This window comes from Leptinotarsa decemlineata, unplaced genomic scaffold, assembly GCF_025532065.1.
Source record: "Leptinotarsa decemlineata unplaced genomic scaffold, Ldec_3_MD MMD2_tig00026314_RagTag_RagTag, whole genome shotgun sequence".
NCBI classification, from domain to species: domain Eukaryota; kingdom Metazoa; phylum Arthropoda; class Insecta; order Coleoptera; family Chrysomelidae; genus Leptinotarsa; species Leptinotarsa decemlineata.
Genome location: NW_027412684.1, coordinates 16,744,522 through 16,763,163, shown reverse-complemented (window position 1 = coordinate 16,763,163; position 18,642 = coordinate 16,744,522). Strand labels below are relative to the sequence as shown.

Sequence of the window (18,642 nt, the reverse complement as noted above, 5' to 3'; positions counted from 1 at the left end):
ACGATTTTAGGACATGCTCCGCTATCCCCGATTCTGTTATCGGTCTTATCCTCGTGTATTCACGATGTTCGTTTTTTCTCACATCTATAGTCCGTTCATAATTTGTCGATAGCACAAAATGAGGGCCCAAGTCATAAAACGGTCGTAAAACTCGTAAAATCATAGGCGGAGGTTCCTGAGGTGTTTATTCATTAAATATAAAGCTTCAGTTTATATTCGAAACTTGCCTTGAGAGGGTGAAGTTGTTACGAACGAAAATAATTTTTGGTTTAGTACATTTTTTAATCGCATTTAATTTACGGCTCGTTGGTGTTTCGGCGTCTACGGCAGTAATTAACGTCTCTAATATTTATTTTGCGAATTTTGGGCAGTGCGTGAGTAAATTTTTTTCATATTCCTACAAACATATACGTACCTTTCGTTCCTGCTTGTTTTGTTTGATTGCTTGCGATGGCTTCGTCATCATCATCAACATCATCAAGTTTTACATCGGTACTGTTGCGTACAGTCAGTAAGTCTGTCTATTCACCAAGAGAGAAGACTATTGTTTTGAACGTTCACGATGCTCTGGTTTCTCAGAATCCCACAAACACTGTTCAGAACATAATCAAGAGTTGTGCCAACATGACGGGCGTAGGGGAGTCAACAATATATAGGTTCCTATCAGAAAGAAAAAAAAAAAGGTATAGCTAACCCAAATACAAACGAATACTTAAAGAGGGGGAGAAAACCTATTGAAATTGATGAATTTGCCAAAAATGGTATTCGAAGGAAAATTCACGAATTTTTTTACAAAAAAGAAATACCCAACTTAAACAAAATTTTACAAGAAAAATTTCGGGCTGAAGGAAGGCCAATTTACTATCAGGACGAAACGTGGGTAAACGCAGGTCATACTCTCACAAAAATTTGGACAGATAAAAATATATCAAGCTCCAGGCAAGCCTTTATGGAAGGTTGGTCTACTGGTATTTCCCCACCCTCTGGTAAAGGCAGTAGATTAATAGTTTCTCACATTGGCAGTGAAAAAGGATTTGCTAAGCATGGTTTGTTGGAATTTGAATCCAAAAGCACAAAAGACTATCACGAGGAGATGACAGCTGATGTTTTCGAAGAGTATTTTGAGCAGATGATTGAACATATACCACCAAACTCAATTATAGTATTAGATAATGCACCTTATCATTCACGACTAGTTGAAAGACTTCCAACGACTGCGTGGAAGAAACAGGATATCATTGACTGGCTGCGGAATAAGTCCCTGCGTTACGAAGATGGAATGGTTAAAGCAGAACTTTTAAAAATTGCCCGGCAACACAAATCTAAGTTGAAGAAATACGTAGTTGACAAAATGGCGGAAAGACGTAACATCACAGTCCTTAGACTTTCACCCTACCACTGCGAATTAAATCCAATTGAACTCATTTGGGCACAAATGAAAAGCTATGTGGCTAGAAAAAATACGTCATATAAAATACAAGCTGTACGTGAATTGTTATATGAGTCTTTACAACATATTTCAGAACAAAATTGGCGAGATGCAGTAAGACATGCAATAGAAGAAGAACAAAAAATGTGGGATCTTGACAATATAATTGATGCGACTGTAGATACACAACCGCTAATTATTAACCTGCAAGACGACTCGGATTCCGAAGATGATCCTGTTTATTTTGAATTTGAATAGTTTTGTAAGTAATCGTAGCTTATATCATTTAAAAATAGGTATTAATTAAATAAATGTATCTTTTACAAATTGCAAGTAACTTATTATTTTTGAATAAAATTTTTTGAATAAAAAAAAAAAATAAAATAAATATTATTATATTTATTTATTTAAAGTAACTAATGTTTTAATCATATACTCTACGACACTGGTCACTCATTTCCACTCAAAATACCTACATAATCGGATTAAAAGTTTTATAGCTGTATTGTATTTCTTCAGATACAAGGTGGGTTAGTCGAAAACATCTTGAACTGCCAGTTTTAGTTTGGTTTTTGTTATTATATCATATTAGCTGTCCTCTCTGTATTTCAGTTCTCTAATGAGGGTCAAACTTGCAGTGAGCTATCAACAAATTATGAACGGACTATAGAGTTCTCGAGATTTCGCCTATATAACTTTTTCTACACTCTTTAGTTTTTTACTGTATTTTCGGAATTAGTGGTGGTGTTATTGTGTTTGTGATGATTGTGGAATTTGTATATGTTGTGTATTGCTTTCACCAACTCCTTTGAGAGCTTTCTCCTCGAACTTCTCCAGATACGTGTTTTTCTCCAAAATAAGTTATTTCCTCTTCCAGATTACAAACAGAATTGCAAAACTGTCTTTTCTTTATCATTCAGACATCTGACCTTGTGGATGGTTATATACCCAAAAACACTAAGAAACTCTAATTTTCTTTGGAGATTCATTGATGCTCATGAACAAGCAATGATTGGTTTTACTTTATTCATCAATATACAAACTGAATAAAATCGGGTTTATAACAGAGCCTTGCGGTAGACCGCTATTTACACAGAGACATTATGATGTAGGCCAAGCTACTTCTTAATGAATTCATCCAATTTTAGTGACATAGCCAATAATTCTGTATTGCATCAACTTTATTTTGAATTTGAAATTGTTTATTTTACGTTGACCACCTTTCGTTCTCTTATAAATGACATCCTCCAAAAATCCAAACCCATTCATTCATGCTGATAATAACGAGGTCTTATATTTTAATGTGAAATTTCTAGTACATGATCTTCAAAACGAGTCTTAACAGTGATTTTTCTGTAATTATGCTTTACCATCAGAGAAAATTAGTTAATATTTTTTCGTCGTCATCCTCGAACAGTCATTGTTATAGACGAAAAAGAATTCGTGTGGAAAATCTTAGATTTCAACCAAGATATACTGAGGAATAATCCGATTACCTTCAACCAGAGAGAGGAGGTAAAAGAAATACTGTGGCAGTTATAATGATTCTACAACCACCTAAACTATATTTCCTTGATGAATCACTTCAAACCAATTTCCCAATTAGACCTGTGATGATGTGTATAAATAATGCATACCAATTATCGAGTAATACTAAAAACACATCTCTTCCTGATAACCTCAAATAATAACCTCATTACAATATCTATTTCCTACCATTTCGCCAGTTGGTTGGGTATCTCTTAGACAGAAACTGAGTCATGATGTTATAGATTTGCTTACAAGTTGTCTATCTCAAAATTATTACCAATTCGAAGACATCTTTTATTCTTGGAGATAAGGCCTCGTGATGAAAAACTCTTGCTACCTAAAATTTTCAAGGATGACCTAGAGAATAAAATAAATCCATAAGGATTATTTGATTAGCAACTTCTGACAAAATGGTTTAGACTTTCGCGCCTGAGGTTTTCAGTGTCACTGTTTTTCGAGTTTGAAAGCCAGAGGTTTAACTCTGAAGCCATGATGGCTAAAAGTCTGAAGAAGCTAGCCACTCGCGCCAGCGAAACGTCAGGAAGAAATTCCAAAAATCCACGGCTTTCAAACTCGAAAAACAGTGACACTAGCAACTTCTTATACAAATGCAAATATGTTTATTTTATGGCATGTTTCACAGGCTATCAAATAGTCCACCTTCAGGAACCAATTTTCACAGAAAACTGCTATCAAAATGGTTTCATGGTGGGTGTTGAAATCATTTGTCCTAAAAAATACGAATACAAGCTATAAACTATGTCTGTCCAACGTATAACGAAGGTGAGCATCATAGAACATTGACCTACTTTGGTGAACCCCCTGATAAGAGCTTACAGGATGAATAATACTTTGGGCATTTTTTTTAAAAAACAATGAAGACAATGTCTTAGTGACAAATATGTTAGGAGTTTATAAGTTGACTCACAGTTACAAATTTTACATTGGACAAATGGGGAGATCTACCTGAAAGAGAATACATGTTATAGAAGTAGATATTTGAATTAGAAGCCAACTTCAATATATGAATAATTTTCTCAAGAGTTTCTTAATGAACAAGATGTATCCTTGATGTAATGTCCATGTTTCCAGATAACTGCTCTGGAAAGAGGCAGAAAGATCGAAGACCTCCAAAAACGCCTGATCGAATCCGAATCCCTAAGAACGAAGTACAACAGGAAGGTGACCTTGCTGAAGGATCAAGTGAGAGCTACAGGTGAGACTATCGAGCAGGAGCGCAACATAAGCGACCATTCGATGCAGCTCATCAGAGACGAGCTGGCCAGGGTCAAGGATAGCTTGTCGGAGGTGCAAAGGCGGGAGTCACAGCTGCAGACCTTCAAGCATTCGATAGCGAAGATTTTAGGAGTAGCGCTGCCGATGCCGGATTACGAGCTGGTGTCAAGGTAATAGGTGTCAGGTTTGGTGGTTTCAAGGGCTGAAATAGATATTTCGCAAAAAATCTTCTGAATAATAATGAATTATACAGAAAAACCTCATTTACATTCCTATCTCCAACGTTCAACAGCTAGCACAGAACTTTTGAAGCAAAGAAACTTGAATTAAAAAATAGATTTCCTTCTTCAGAAGTTTCTGTAAATCATTGCATGATGGAGGAAAACTATAAATTCAACAGAAAATATTTGAATTGAAGGGGTTATATTTTTAGGGTTTAGGGTTATATTTACATGGAACACTGTCATCCTCACTGGTATACATCGATGTTTCGCCGTAAGACACATGCCTTAAGGCTCTTCAGTATCAAATTGGACAACATTATAGAAAATACACACAATTCGTTCATGAATTACGATTTTTAATGTCACGGAATAAGCTTGATCTGCTTATGTCATCGATGACATCGTAATGACATTCATTCACCTATTTGATTTAATCTCAGCCAAGAGGAATCTTATTCGAATTGGAGCGGTTATATTTTTAGATGTGATTAATTTTTGGGAAAGAAAGTTTTTGGCTTTCTACTACACTATCTTGATACAAAAAAAGGATGAGGGAATCTTCCAAGGAAAGGAAGAAAGTAATCAATTCTAAATTAAGTAACTCTATACATGGATGTGTAGATCCTGCAAAGAAGTAACTTTCAAAGTTGGAAGATTCCCTCATCCTTGTTTTTTGTATCAAGATGGAGTAGTAGAAAGCCAAAAACTTTCTTTCCCAAAAAGTTTTTGGCTTTCTACTTCTTCCTTCCTTTCTTTGGAAGATTCCCTCATCTTTTTTTTGTATCAAGATGAATAGTAGAAAGCCAAAAACTTTCTTTCCCAAAAATTAACCACTCCTAAAAATATAACACCTTCAATTCAAATAAGATTCCTCTTGGCTGGGATTAAATCAAATACGTGAATGAATATCATTACGATGTCATCGATGACATAAGCAGCTCAAGCTTATTCCGTGATATTAAAAATCGTAATTCATGAATGAATTGTGTGTATTTTCTATAATGTTATCCAATTTGGTACTGAAGAGCCTTAGGGTAAGTGTCTTACGACGAAACATCGATGTATACCAGTGAGGATGACAGTGTTCCATATAAGTGCAATTTGTTACCATTCATTTACACTAGAACTAATGTGAATGATATCGGATTTTATTCCAAAACGAATGTTTGAAATACAATCTGAGTAAAGAAAAGTATATTCTGTATAATTCAGTGTTCATATAGAAGTATTTGTTTCGAAATAATTTTTTTCTTTCGTGTAATTCAATGTTAATATTAAAGTAGCTGTTTCAGAAGGACTTTCTTTCAGTTCGTGTCTGGAAGTTACTTCTTTGCATGATCTACACATCCATGTATAGAGTCACTTATTTTCAAATTGATTTCTTCCTTCCTTTCTTTGGAAGATTCCCACATCTTTTGTTGTATGACGATGGAGTAGTAGAAAGCCAAAAACTTTCTTTCCCAAAAACAGAAAATACTTCTGTATAGTTTCTCACCCTTTGATTCTCGCAAATGTTCCTACATATTTTGAAATTAGTTACCTGGAATATATGCGAGAACAAAGACTAATAATGAAATTTTCAAGCCCACATGAACTATTCCACAGACTCCAGAAACTGGTGGACGCCCACCACGACTTTACTCTGGTCTCCCGGAGATACGATGATCCCGTATTGAGATTAACCTCGAGGAGTCCCACTGGCGGGAGCAGATGCACCAGGACCCCGGACAGATCCAGATACGATGATTCTGGATACACAGACGCCGTTGATCTGGATGACATCGATGATGACCTGTTCAAAAGGCAAACTAGGCCTATGTGACGAACGCATTTCAGAGACTACTGAGTAGCTAAACCAGAAGTGTTCTGAATTAGAAATAGATACTTGAATTTTATGTGTTTCATAGAACACATATTTCATCTGTATCACCATATAATCAAAATACCGTTTTCTTTTACGAAAGCACCATTTTTAGTCTTGTGATGGAATTGGCCAACACTTTATGAAATTTTTTTTGATTGATTCGGTCATAGTAATTTCATGATCTACATAGAAAATAAAGGTTTGAGACTGAATCATTTGGAAGCAATGGAAATTAATAAACTTAAAACTTCAAACATTCTAATGAATAACCAACTGGATTTGAATAGATCACCATTATTCAATTTGTTTTCCTAAAAAAATTAAGTAAGTATTATAATTGATGTAGAAACTAAAAATTGATGTAGGAAACTAAAAGTAGGACGATTCTGAAAATTGATAGGATGGCTGAAGAACTAATGGAGAATTCAACTGAAATATTTTCGTTGAGCTGACGTTTCGGGTTTCACCAGAAGTGACGTCATGTTTGTTATTTTTAATGGCACACCCTGTATCTCACCTCATTTTTGAATTTTTCCCATGATTTATATTCTAACTCCGGTATCATACCCTTTACCCAAAATGAACCGTTTTCGAGTTATTCGGGTTTTTTTAGAAAAAGTGACAGATGCAGCCTCTCGAACATACGTCATTTTTATGTAAATTAACATTTTTAAAAATATGCAGCTAGTGAATCGTGATAATTGAATGTTGAACGGATCACGCATCATTTTCACGTCCACTGAATGATCTACAAGTGCGCAAAATTAGGGTCCAATAAGTGAATGAGAAAAATTAAAAATCTCGATTTTTTTCAAAGGGGAACTCCCATTTTTTTCCTCAAGGTTCAATTCTATTATAAAAATAAGCCCTAGTTATGATACACTTCCCTATACCCAAAACTTATAATTTTGGTGATATTCCGCAATAGAAGTTATTGTCACGCGAGGATTTACGTTTTTACCCCCCCAATTTTGTCCGATAAAATTTCTTTGTTGCCTAGTTTCCATTGAATATCTCATGAAAAATAATAATCCCATATTCAAGACAAAAATCATGATTAGAATAAACAACAATTTCAAATTTAGTTTCAATGCTAAAAAAGAACATGTGACACTTTTGTCAACCGCTTTTTTTATTGCTACGAATGTTCAAATACATTGCCTCCAACTTCTAAGCATTTTACACTTCTCCGTATGAGGTCTCCTACAGCTCGTCTTATTATGTTCGGTGGAATAGAGTTGAAAGCAGTACGAACTCTCTGCTGAAAATCTTCTTTTGTTGGTGGCGTGTTAGAATACACCTCGTTTTTTATATAACTCTAAATAAAAAAGTCCATTGGAGTTAAGTCGGGCGATCGCGGTGGCCATAATTGAGGACCGTCGGTTCCAAACCACTGGTCGTTTCTTCTAAATACATAAATACAATTTGAATCATATGACCTTCTATTTACTTAATGACGAAAAATTTTATGTCAGTATATATGTAAAAACTAATCAAAAATGAATATGTTATAAACTAATTAACAATTTTCTCATTCGAAAACCTATTTAACAGAGGGAAAGAATTCAATTCTGCTTGGTCATTCAGAGTTTCCAAACGTGGAACGTCATAGTCATGACTGGACCCATCAGAGTATATAAGGTCACTTCTGATTTTTGCCCAAAACTTCATATTGGTCAAACAGAAAAAATCTTCACCTAAAGAAGAAAAGAGCATAGGACTATTTTCTTGAATTTGAAAACCAGTGAGTTTAACAACCACGACGACAATGACGTATTACATTTGAAAGGGAAAGGTTTGAAACTCAATCTTTTGGAATGCATTAGATTTAAGAATTATGGAAATTTATTGAATGACCAAATAGGGTTGGATATTTTCCTTGGTTGAATCTGAAAATTGGTAATCAGTTCACTTTATGTTTTATTTATGTCCAAAATGTTCGAATTCTCAAATAATTTATGCCTAAACCAAACAATTTTTTTTAAATAATGACGTAGTTAGAAGGCCGAATAATCAAAATTGTTCTTGACCAGACAACTTCATTTTCCAGTTTACATTTGATAAAAAAATGCAGTCCTAATATTTTTCAGTTTTTTAAAGGAAATGATCAGTAAATCCAGTCGATAGCCTGACTTGCTTCCTCATTGAAAGATGTTATTTTATATTTCCAGAAAAATTGCGATTAGTGGAAGGTTCAAATTTATTATTACTCCAATACGTGTTCAAAGTATTAGTGCAATCTTGATAATTCGTGGAGACTGCGACTTAAATCATCGGTATATATTATAATTTTCACGACATATATCACTGATTAGGATTACAAACATATCCCTTAGTAGTTTTATGTCGTCTTGTGATATTTAGATAAATTATCCATGTAACCACTTTTGAAATAATTAAACAACTATTCGTACTGTGAGTATATATTGATTTCAACTACAATTTTGAAAACATAAAATATCAACATAAGTATTTGATTTCACCACACATTGAAAAGTGTCTTCCCTGACTAACTTCCCCTTCAAGTGGTCTAAAACTGAAATCATCCACAAGGCGGAACACTGGTTTAGGAGAAAATTCAAAGAAGCCGCATACATGTTGTCCAAAAACGCATTTAACCAAGCTAGCGTAGAGATACGCAACATATGGAAATCTATAATCAAGCGGAACACGGTCAATTCCCGCCAAAGGGTCAACTCCCGCTAAAACCGATGAAGTCGAGAGAGGCAAGAGGGATTAGGTGAAAGCACTCGAATGACCTATAAATAGTCAGATTTCGTAGGAATTAGTCCAGTCTACTCCGATGACACGGCTCTCCTCTCGTCTTCCATGGGTTGGGAGCACGGGACCGTCTACATGCAACGTGCATTGGACGATCTCGAGCGCTGGTACCTCGAATGGAAGATCCGAGTGAACCCAGAAAAGACTCAGGTGATAATCATGGGAAGAACGATATCTTCTCCGGCCAGAAAAGAGAGGATATCTGGAAGGAAAATCGATTGGCAAGCGCGGGTGAAGCACCTCGACCTTCTAATAGACCGTAGGCTCACCTGGAACCTGCACATCACAACCGTGAAGGCAAAGATCGAGGATCGGATCAAAAGTATGTACCCTCTGATCAATAGACGATCCATACTGAATCTAAAGAACAAAATTACGATCTTTGAAACGATGTTCAAGCCTGTCATTGTGTATGCTTCAGGCGTCTGGGGACAAGCGGAACCGTCTAACATCTCCTTTCTGGAGAGATTACAAAATAAGCTAATACGGTTGATTGTGAATGTATTATTATTTACTGTAGACGACCCCTTCCGATATAGAAGATCTCGACACTCTGTGGAATGAGGCTCTCATGTCCCCCGTTAACAGACGAACAATTTTTCATCCAACCCACCTCAGGCAATTAGGGGTACACCGTGAATGGCGGTACTGATGTCTGAGGATATTCATACCGCCATTAACCCTCATTAACCTATTTGTACTTCTGACAAAAATCAGCTACAAAGGTAAAGGAGCTAGGCCTCAAAGAAATGAGCGGATCAAAATTTTAACAAACAGTAAGAGTGCACTAGGGGCTCTGACAAACCCAAAGGTGATCATCAAAACTGGTCTGGGAATGCCATGAAGAACTGAATGAACTTGTAAACAGGAACAAATTAACTTTGCACTGGGTGCCAGGGCATTCAGGAATCACAGGTAATGATAAAGGTGATGAATGCGCCAGACGCGGATCATCAACTTCATATATACGTCCTGAACCAGCTCTGGAAGATAGTGTTACATGTAAGTAACATATTTTTAATCAACACTCTTTCATATGCTTTCTATTCAAAAAATATGGTGAATTTTCATTTTTCTCGAAAAATATTCATCAACTTCATCTATTTCAAAGTAGTCCCTCTCAGATAAAATATACTTGTGCCAGCGGTTTTTCCAATCCTCGAAGCGGTTTTGATAAGCCTCAGTCATCACAAAACGCAATCCTTTCATGGGTCTCTTCAATCTTGGGAACAGGAAAAAGTCGCAGAGGACCAATCCTGGAGAATACGATGGCTGAGGCATGATTACCCTGTTGTTGTTGGTAAAAAAATTAGGAACAAGCAATGACGAGTACGCAAGTGCATTATCGTGATAATTTGAACGTTAGTGATGTAAAACCATACAGTGACAAGTGTTGAAAAGGGGTACAGTGTGTCTTGAAACTTCTTTAGATGTGGTCCGCATAAGAGCTTTTAATTTGGTATTATTTTTCAGCACTTCCGGTGATTGGGATCCTTCAAATATTCACAAAACATCAAAATTATTTCCTTGTGGGTTACTTGCCATGAATGTTTAAAAAAAATAAGGCCGTTGAGTAGTGTCATGAAATCATCATCTTCTGTGTCGCATTTTAATTGAAATTAACGCATACCGTGCATCACAAACATAAAAACATTCATTTGTTTACAAACAACTATTCAACATAGTGTTATCGCCGAAAAAAACGATCCCAAACAAGTTTGCATATACTCTGACTAATCGAGTATTTTTTTCCATGAATCAGAGCTAGGAAGGTCATACGTCGCATAAAAGACAGAGAAAAACAAATCCAAATTGGGCTACGTTGCAGTTTGATCTCTGACCTTTTGTCCTTCGCACACACCTTATGATATCATAGACACGAAAAAATATGTTAATACAATTATTATAAGAGCTTGAATGTTGTAAGAGATACTATTAAGAATGATGTTATTCCATTGTAAATGTTTATCGAGTCGAGGATTGAAATGTCGGAAGTTTACAACTGAGAACAGGATTTTATTTTATTTATGCTAGTGGCCTTGGCCTTCAACTAGACCAGGGGTCTCCAAACTTTGAAGCCTTCGGGCCATAATGATTTTTTCAGTTTGTTCCAAGGGCCAGTTTCTGCCCTTAACTATATTTCTAGACTAGGATAGTCGCAAAGTGCGTGACCTAAGCGAACTTACGCTTTTTTTGCATTTCAATTATTATTGTGTATTGTGACACTTAACGACATCTAGTGGCGAGTAGTGGTACTATGTACTATCTTTTTCAGCTACCCGCTAGGTGGCATTAGGCGTAATTAAATATTTGGAATTACCGCGTTGTTTCGAGAAAGTTCTGGTTCTAGCTAGTGGATTCCGATCACCTCGAGATGGCAGAAATAATTGCATATAAGAAGGCTAGCGGCGTAACTGCGAGTTAGTCTGCGTAGGAAAGGCGAAGGAAGCGAAACTGTCTATTGTGAAATAAAGTAACACCCGTCAATAAAAGTATTTTGATTTGACTTATTGTTTTTATGTGTGATTTGATAGTATGGCAGAAAATAATACTATTTCAATCGCAATTGCGTAAAAAATGTTTCATACATTTTGAATCATGTGAAATATTCAGCCACACTACAGACACTGAACTTCCCGTTAATTTTGCAATCGAAACTTTGAGTGCTTTGAAGATAAATTTTGATACTCGTTTTTCAGATTTTGATGTCATTGCGAATGAAATTAAGCTTTTTCAAAATCCTTTTGATTCTGACATTGAAACCCTGGCTTCGGAAGTCCAAATGGAAATTATTGATTTACGGTGCAGTGATATGATTAAGAACAAATATTAAAATTCATCTTTGTTGGAATTTTATAAGAGTTTTCCACTTGAACAATTTGATAATTTACATAAATTTGCTCGTGGGTCGTTTTCTGTTTTTGGTACTACTTAATTGTGTGAGAAAACGTTTTCCAAGATGAAGTACACAAAGAATGTTTACAGATCTCAATTAACCGATGAGCATCTTAAATCTCTTTTGATAATTGGTACAAGTAAAATTGATCCACAACTACAAAGTATTGTCGGTGGAAAATCACAATTACATAAATCTCATTAGTGTTTTTGTTTTACTGTGATTCATTTCCATTATTTGTTAGTTATTAATATGCTCAACTTAGATACTTAAGTTTTCTTTGTCATCATTTCTGTCGTTAAGTTTTATCTTGCAAGTAAATAAAACCGAGTAATTATCATTCTGTGTTTTCTTCTTCAACTTATCACAGCAATAGTAACAACAATTAGGTAATCATTGGCTGTCGCGGGCCAGATTGATGACAGTAAATCATTGGCTGTCGCGGGCCGGATTGATGACACTGGCGGGCCGGATTTGGCCCGCGGGCCGTAGTTTGGAAACCCCTGAACTAGACTATCATTGGCAATATTTTGAACCTTTCTTGAAGAGGCGCCTTAAAGATTTGCCTGTAGTGCTTTTGTTTTGGCCTTGAAAAATATAGTTTGATCGAGGGAAAAATGAACCACCCTCAAGAAGTGTGACGTTCGTCAGTCTTGTATTCTTGATGGTAACCTCTCGTCTCGATGGAACTCTGGAAAACTCGAAATTGATTGAATAACTTTTTTCCAGATCAATTACCCTAACACCAAACTGATATTTTTGTACTCGACGCGCGTTTTGCCAACATTAGCATCCTCATGAGAAGAAAATTAATGGTTTGGGCAATTGATCTCGAAAAAAGTTATTCAACTTTCACACCAAAGGTTCCAATCTCATCGTTATTCGAAATTGATTAGCAATGTAAAAGACAGTTTATTACAGAATTACTAAATAGTTGAACAAAATTTCTGGTGCTAATTTATAAAATGAGCATTTTCTGTATCAGGAAAGAAATCATGAACAATTTTTATGATTGTTGAAATCGTTATTTAAGCGATTTAAACTTCTTATTGTTGAAGTGGTATAAGTATTGTAACTCAATTCATATCTTACTCAAACTAGATCCATTCAATTAATCGAAAGGTATGGAGAAATGTAATTGATTTATTCAGATTTGTATTTTTTATTGAGAATTCAATCACTTATAGTTATTGTTAATCAGCGTTCGAATTTGACTGTCTTGATAAAAGTACTATAATTTCACCAACATATTGTGGTGATATGTACAACGACTAGGTCATTAAAATTTATGGGTTATTATTACAACCGTTTTCATTCAACTGAAAGAATAACTTCCGCTCTCATCCATACTTCTGAAGTTGCAGTTATTTACACACTGAAAAATCACATTGTTCGCTGCCCTGCGATTGCTTCGAGATAAACAACCAGTTCAAATTGATTAAACAATTCATTGTTGTTGAAACATTGTTATTCATATCATTCAGAATCAGACTACTAAAGTTTGTAACTGTGCCAAAAATGTAGGTCTCTGGTGAAGAAGCGATAATGAAAATGTTGAATGAAATACATTATAGGTAGGGACAGTGTAAACTTTTCATAATGTTTCATTTTTTTTGTTGCTACCATATATTTACACTTTCAAAATAATGAAATTAAAAATTCAATATTTTTCTGTCATATATAAGAAACAGATTTTTGTATGTGTAGGGCATGTTTCATACCTTTCGTGACCATGATCAACTTTGAAAATTTGGGATTCAATATAAAGTGTGAACATTAAAGTCCAAATCATATGATAATAACTTTATTCGAAATTTTACTTTGGCGTCAATCTCTGTTCCAGTCAAGATAGAAAACAACCAAAAAATGTAGAGATGTGATTTGCATTATCTGTCAAAAATTTATTTTTTTTACATTTGAAAAGTGAATGTACTTATAAAAATGTATAAAAATTATTCGAAAAAGTGTTTCTGAATACAATTTTCAGTTTATATGCAAGTCAGCAGCACAAAAATACTAGTATTTTTTGATCGTTATTGTTTTAAGCTTATTTAAAAAATATTTTTAACTTTTTAGTTCGATGTTCTTTAAAAGGGGGTTTTTTAGATTTTTTAAACCACATTTTTTCCTAAAAGCATCACTAATGCAAAATGAGACTCATGGCATTGTAATAAAACTGAATAGTTTTCAAAATGCTTCATTCCAGATACGTTTTCTTCAAAGTAGCGCCATATAAATGTTAGGTCGGTCGGTAGCCAAGCGGTTCGGCGTGGATGATTTGTTCACTCACTCGAATTGACTGCCGCGTTGGTCGGTGGTTCAAGCCCTAGTCTGAACGATCGATCTTCACTTGCGCTATCGTTCAACCCGTGTTAGGAATCACACGTTAAAAGGTAAGACCTCGTTAATCCTTAGCTCGCATAAGTTTCGACTTCTGAGTGTTGTCGTTCGTATGGGTGCGACAGCTGGTTATTGGAAAAACAGATTTTAAACAGACAAATGTGTATTTCTTTACCGAATCGGCTACAAAATTTTTGACCCTGTATGAAGTATCTTGAAAAAATATCTTTTTTTGAAAAGGTACTTTGTGTCTGAAGTAGGACTCACCAATATCAGTCAGTTGACTTGTCAATTGACACGTACTGACACGTCAAGAAGAGTACTTCGACCATGCCACCGAAGATGACTGCCCTAGTATCTATTTAGCTCTTTTGAATTTGGTGATACTAAGCTCTTTGAAGTTATCTGGCGAATAGTTGAAAAAATTGTAATCAACAGAATTCATTTTTGATCTGGTCAAACGTTATCGGTATGTTCTTACCTTGTCTGCATTTCTCGTGAAGTGTTGGTGTATGTCAGACTGTTTCTCTAGCAAATGAGCATTTTTTCTGATTTCCAGTAGCCTCTGATAAATATATAATGATGGCAACGGCATGATGCGTAATTTTTTCAATAATGGTCTACGGGGCTCCTAGAAACCTGTACCAGTATTTTTACATTTTTTTCTGTACTTTGAAAATTCTCATCGAATCAGGAGAGTTCCCCAAAGAACAACACCGTAGCTGATGTGTGAGTGGAATAATGCAAAGTACGTGATTCTTAGAATCCCACCGCTTGTGATGTTTTGCTGTTGACGAAGGATAAATATTGCACTAGATAGTTTATTTGCGAGAAGATCTGTATATTGCTGCCAAGATAAAGTACTGTCGAGAGTAATGCCAAGTAATTTTACACTTTTGTTAGCTGAACCTACAGTGGTGAACTCAAGATTTTGAGTTTTGTCACTATTCAACTTCAATATATCTGCTAGAAACCTGATTTGGCACCCTGGCGTTGGATGCGATCGGGCGTGGTGGGGTGGATTTTCAGGAAATCCTTGCGGGTACCGCCCCTCACCCACACCAACAGGATTTCACATGGCCTCCTTCCGCTTCACCGAACCCGGAGTTGCCTCCTTACATCTACTTAGTGTGGCTAACCAAGAGACAGGACCATCGGCAGCGTTCGACCGAACGTTCGTACAAGTTAACTAAGCTCGTCTTTCGCCAGAGAGTGCTCGCGTCGCACACCTGCCCTCGCCAACCATGCCAAATCAGTTGGGAATATTGTCCCGGAAGTGGCCGGTCGGGATCCTAAGCTCGGATACTAGTACCTCCGTCCATCCGGGGTCCGACACCTCGAACGTCTGCCTTGGTGCCCTCCAAGACTAGACTCGGATACTAGTGCCCGTTGGAAGGACCGCGAGCCCCGACACCTCGAACGCTTGGATCCGTACAGAAGCAGGCGAAGATCACGGAACAGCATGAGCTGTCCAGTGCCTCTGTAATGGGGCTGCAATGCACCCATGAATGGATTATCGCAACCCTGTATCCCTTTACCCGCTAGTGGAGCCGCTGCCCCTAAGAGGCCAACGCCAGTTGGAGATGAGGCTCGCTAGCCTCCAGCCGCGAGCGGACACTCACCTCCCCCCTAGAACTCATGTTAGGAAAGTTCCCTTTCCAACGTTTGATGAGTAACCGTCGAGGACTCTTTCGAGTATCCTCTACCACACATCTTATGTCGAAGATGTCGCACCCAGTGTAGGTGCGGGATAGGGCGGTTCGCCAACAACTTTTTGGTGTACGCCGTGTGGTCTGCACCGCATACCCTTACGTTACCCCAAGGGGCACTCATGTTGGCTTGATTTTCCACTTCTTCCATTACTTGTGGAATGGTAGATGATGACTGATCGTTATATATTAGAGTTGTGTCATTTTCATAGAGAATGAAGTCATAAGTCATTAACATAAATAACAAACAGCAGGGGCCCACGTATTGAACACTGTGGAATACCGTGCTCAACAGGTTCAAAATTTGATGTAACACCGTTACATGAAACCGTTTGATACGTATTTGACAGATATGATTCTATGAGTGACAGAGATACCTCTCTAACTCCAGAATATTACAATTTTTCAAGAAGTATACTGTGTCATACACAATCAATGGATGAAACATGGCACCATCATTTCACACCAGAATCAAAACGATCGTCATCTGAGTGGATTGAAAGTGGTGAATCGACTCCAAATCATGCAAAGACGCAACAGTCGGCTGGCAAGGTTACTGTGTCAGCGACTATTACTTAGCGTTATTGGTGCATTTGAAAGGCGAAGTCGCCGAAAACGGCCCCTTTGAAGAAGATGAAAGTAGTGTTTTATCATGACAAGGCACCGAGTCACAAATCAACGAAAACGATAGCAAAATTATATGAATTGGTCTTCGAATTGCTTACGCATCCACCGTATTCTCAAGATCTGGCCCCTAGCGACTTATTTCTGTTCTCAGACCTCTCTGGAAAGAAATTCAGCACCAATGAAGAGGTTATTGTCGAAACTGAGGCCTATGTCAAGGCTAAAGATATATCGTCAAATTTTATCAACTAAATCCAGATATAGACAGTAGTATTTGGTTTAGCCTTCAGAATGTATCTGTTTTTTGAATGAACTCAGAATTCGCAATTGTAAACTTTCGATTGATTGTCAAAAGTGTATCCTAAAGCAATTTTCACATTTTCAACAGCCAAAAAGAAATTTTATATGAAACTGCGGCATTGAACTTGATATTATTTGAACTAGTGGTTCACATACATTTATTTCACTTGATAAAATATCGACTATCGGCAAGATCGTCGGGTGTCAAGGCCTCTGAATACGTTTTGATGATGCTGTAGCGAAAGTAAAAAATCAAGGGTCACTTCATATTGGCATGACGAATGCGGATAAAGAAAGAAGTGCGGAGAGAAAGTTTATCTCCTCCGTGGGAAAGTTGTTCGGTGGGACCACCTTAAATTTTAGTTTCAACTACTACCTGCCTTTACATGATAGAGATGTAGAGCATAGATCATAGAGATGCTACAAATGACACTCATGCAATAGCAAGATGACGCTTTTTGTAAATATTTTCATCAGAAACATTTGAGCTTTTGAATTTCAGGACTTTCGACAACTTCTTCAGTAACGAAATCCATTGACAACATACAATAACTATTTGTTCTCGATTAATCTTGTGGTTACCTCGTATTCATTCGGGAACAATGGCAAACACTGCATACGAGTAGAAGTTAAATGATAAATATAATTTTGTATACAGTGCATTTCTTTAATGTAAAAAAATTGAAATTTGGGATAATGAAATTAATGTATGAATACTTTATTTTGAAGGGAAATTGACAGATGAAACTCTTTAGTTAAACAATTTAGATAAACAATTTAGTTTTATACCAACGTTTCGGACTTTATTAAATCCATCATCAGTATATGCCAATACATATTGCAAAATTTATAAAATTTATATAATCTTATATTATATAAAAGAGAAACAAACAGGTGCACTTACCAAACATTAGTTATCCATGCCAAAAAAACGTTTTGAATATAAGTGTCAGACAACATAGGTACAAATGAAAATGTCCAAATGTCCTCATGAAATTGCATGCTCCATTCATGCAATTTTACTTCAAAATAAATTATTCATGTAACACAAAAGTAACAAAAGTAAAACACAAAATATGATCTTTACATTAAAAAACACTAATGATTACGAAAACTCATTGAAAAGTGCGAAATTCCTAGGTGTGTATCTTGATCCAAAATTGAAATGGGATGACCATATCAACTTTACAGCAAAGAAATTACAAAAAAATTTATATGTACTTAAAAACTTATCAATATGTGTATCTAATGCGACACTACGAGCTGCATATTTTGCTTTATGTCATTCACTCATAACTTATGCCATTATTGCATGGGGGCACGCTGCGGAAAGGCATAGAATTTTCAGGTTACAAAGAAAGGCAATTAGAATTATAGATGGAGTTTATTATAAAGATGATTGTAGAACATCTTTTATAACACTGAGTATTTTAACATTCCCATCATTATACATATTAGAAAATTTACTCTATATAAAATCGCATATACCTCAATATGAATCATTTGAAAATAGACACGAATACAACACTAGAAATAAAAAAGATATTATCTTTAATACATGTCGCGTTAAAAAAGGCCAAAATGGACTGAAGTAATGGGCTGTGAAATTTTATAATAAACTTCATGAGGAAACAAAAAAATTAACTACCAGCAAATTCAAACGTAAAATAAAAGAGTTTTTAGTATCTAAAGCTTACTACAGTATAGAT

At 36.0% G+C, this 18,642-nt stretch overlaps 1 protein-coding gene across 4 annotated transcripts in view; it reads left to right on the top strand.

Annotated features, from left to right (window-relative positions):
* LOC111502218 (coiled-coil domain-containing protein 170) overlaps positions 1 to 8,702 on the top strand; it is a 36,956-nt gene extending 28,254 nt beyond the window's left edge. For all 4 annotated transcript variants that reach the window (XM_074181705.1, XM_023156230.2, XM_023156228.2 and 1 more), the window contains 2 exons: positions 4,052 to 4,365; positions 6,025 to 8,702. In XM_074181705.1, the coding sequence (XP_074037806.1) occupies positions 4,052 to 4,365; positions 6,025 to 6,241 (531 nt within the window). In that variant the 3' untranslated portion in view covers positions 6,242 to 8,702. The remainder of the gene's footprint in view (positions 1 to 4,051; positions 4,366 to 6,024) is intronic.
* Positions 8,703 to 18,642: the final 9,940 nt, after the last annotated feature.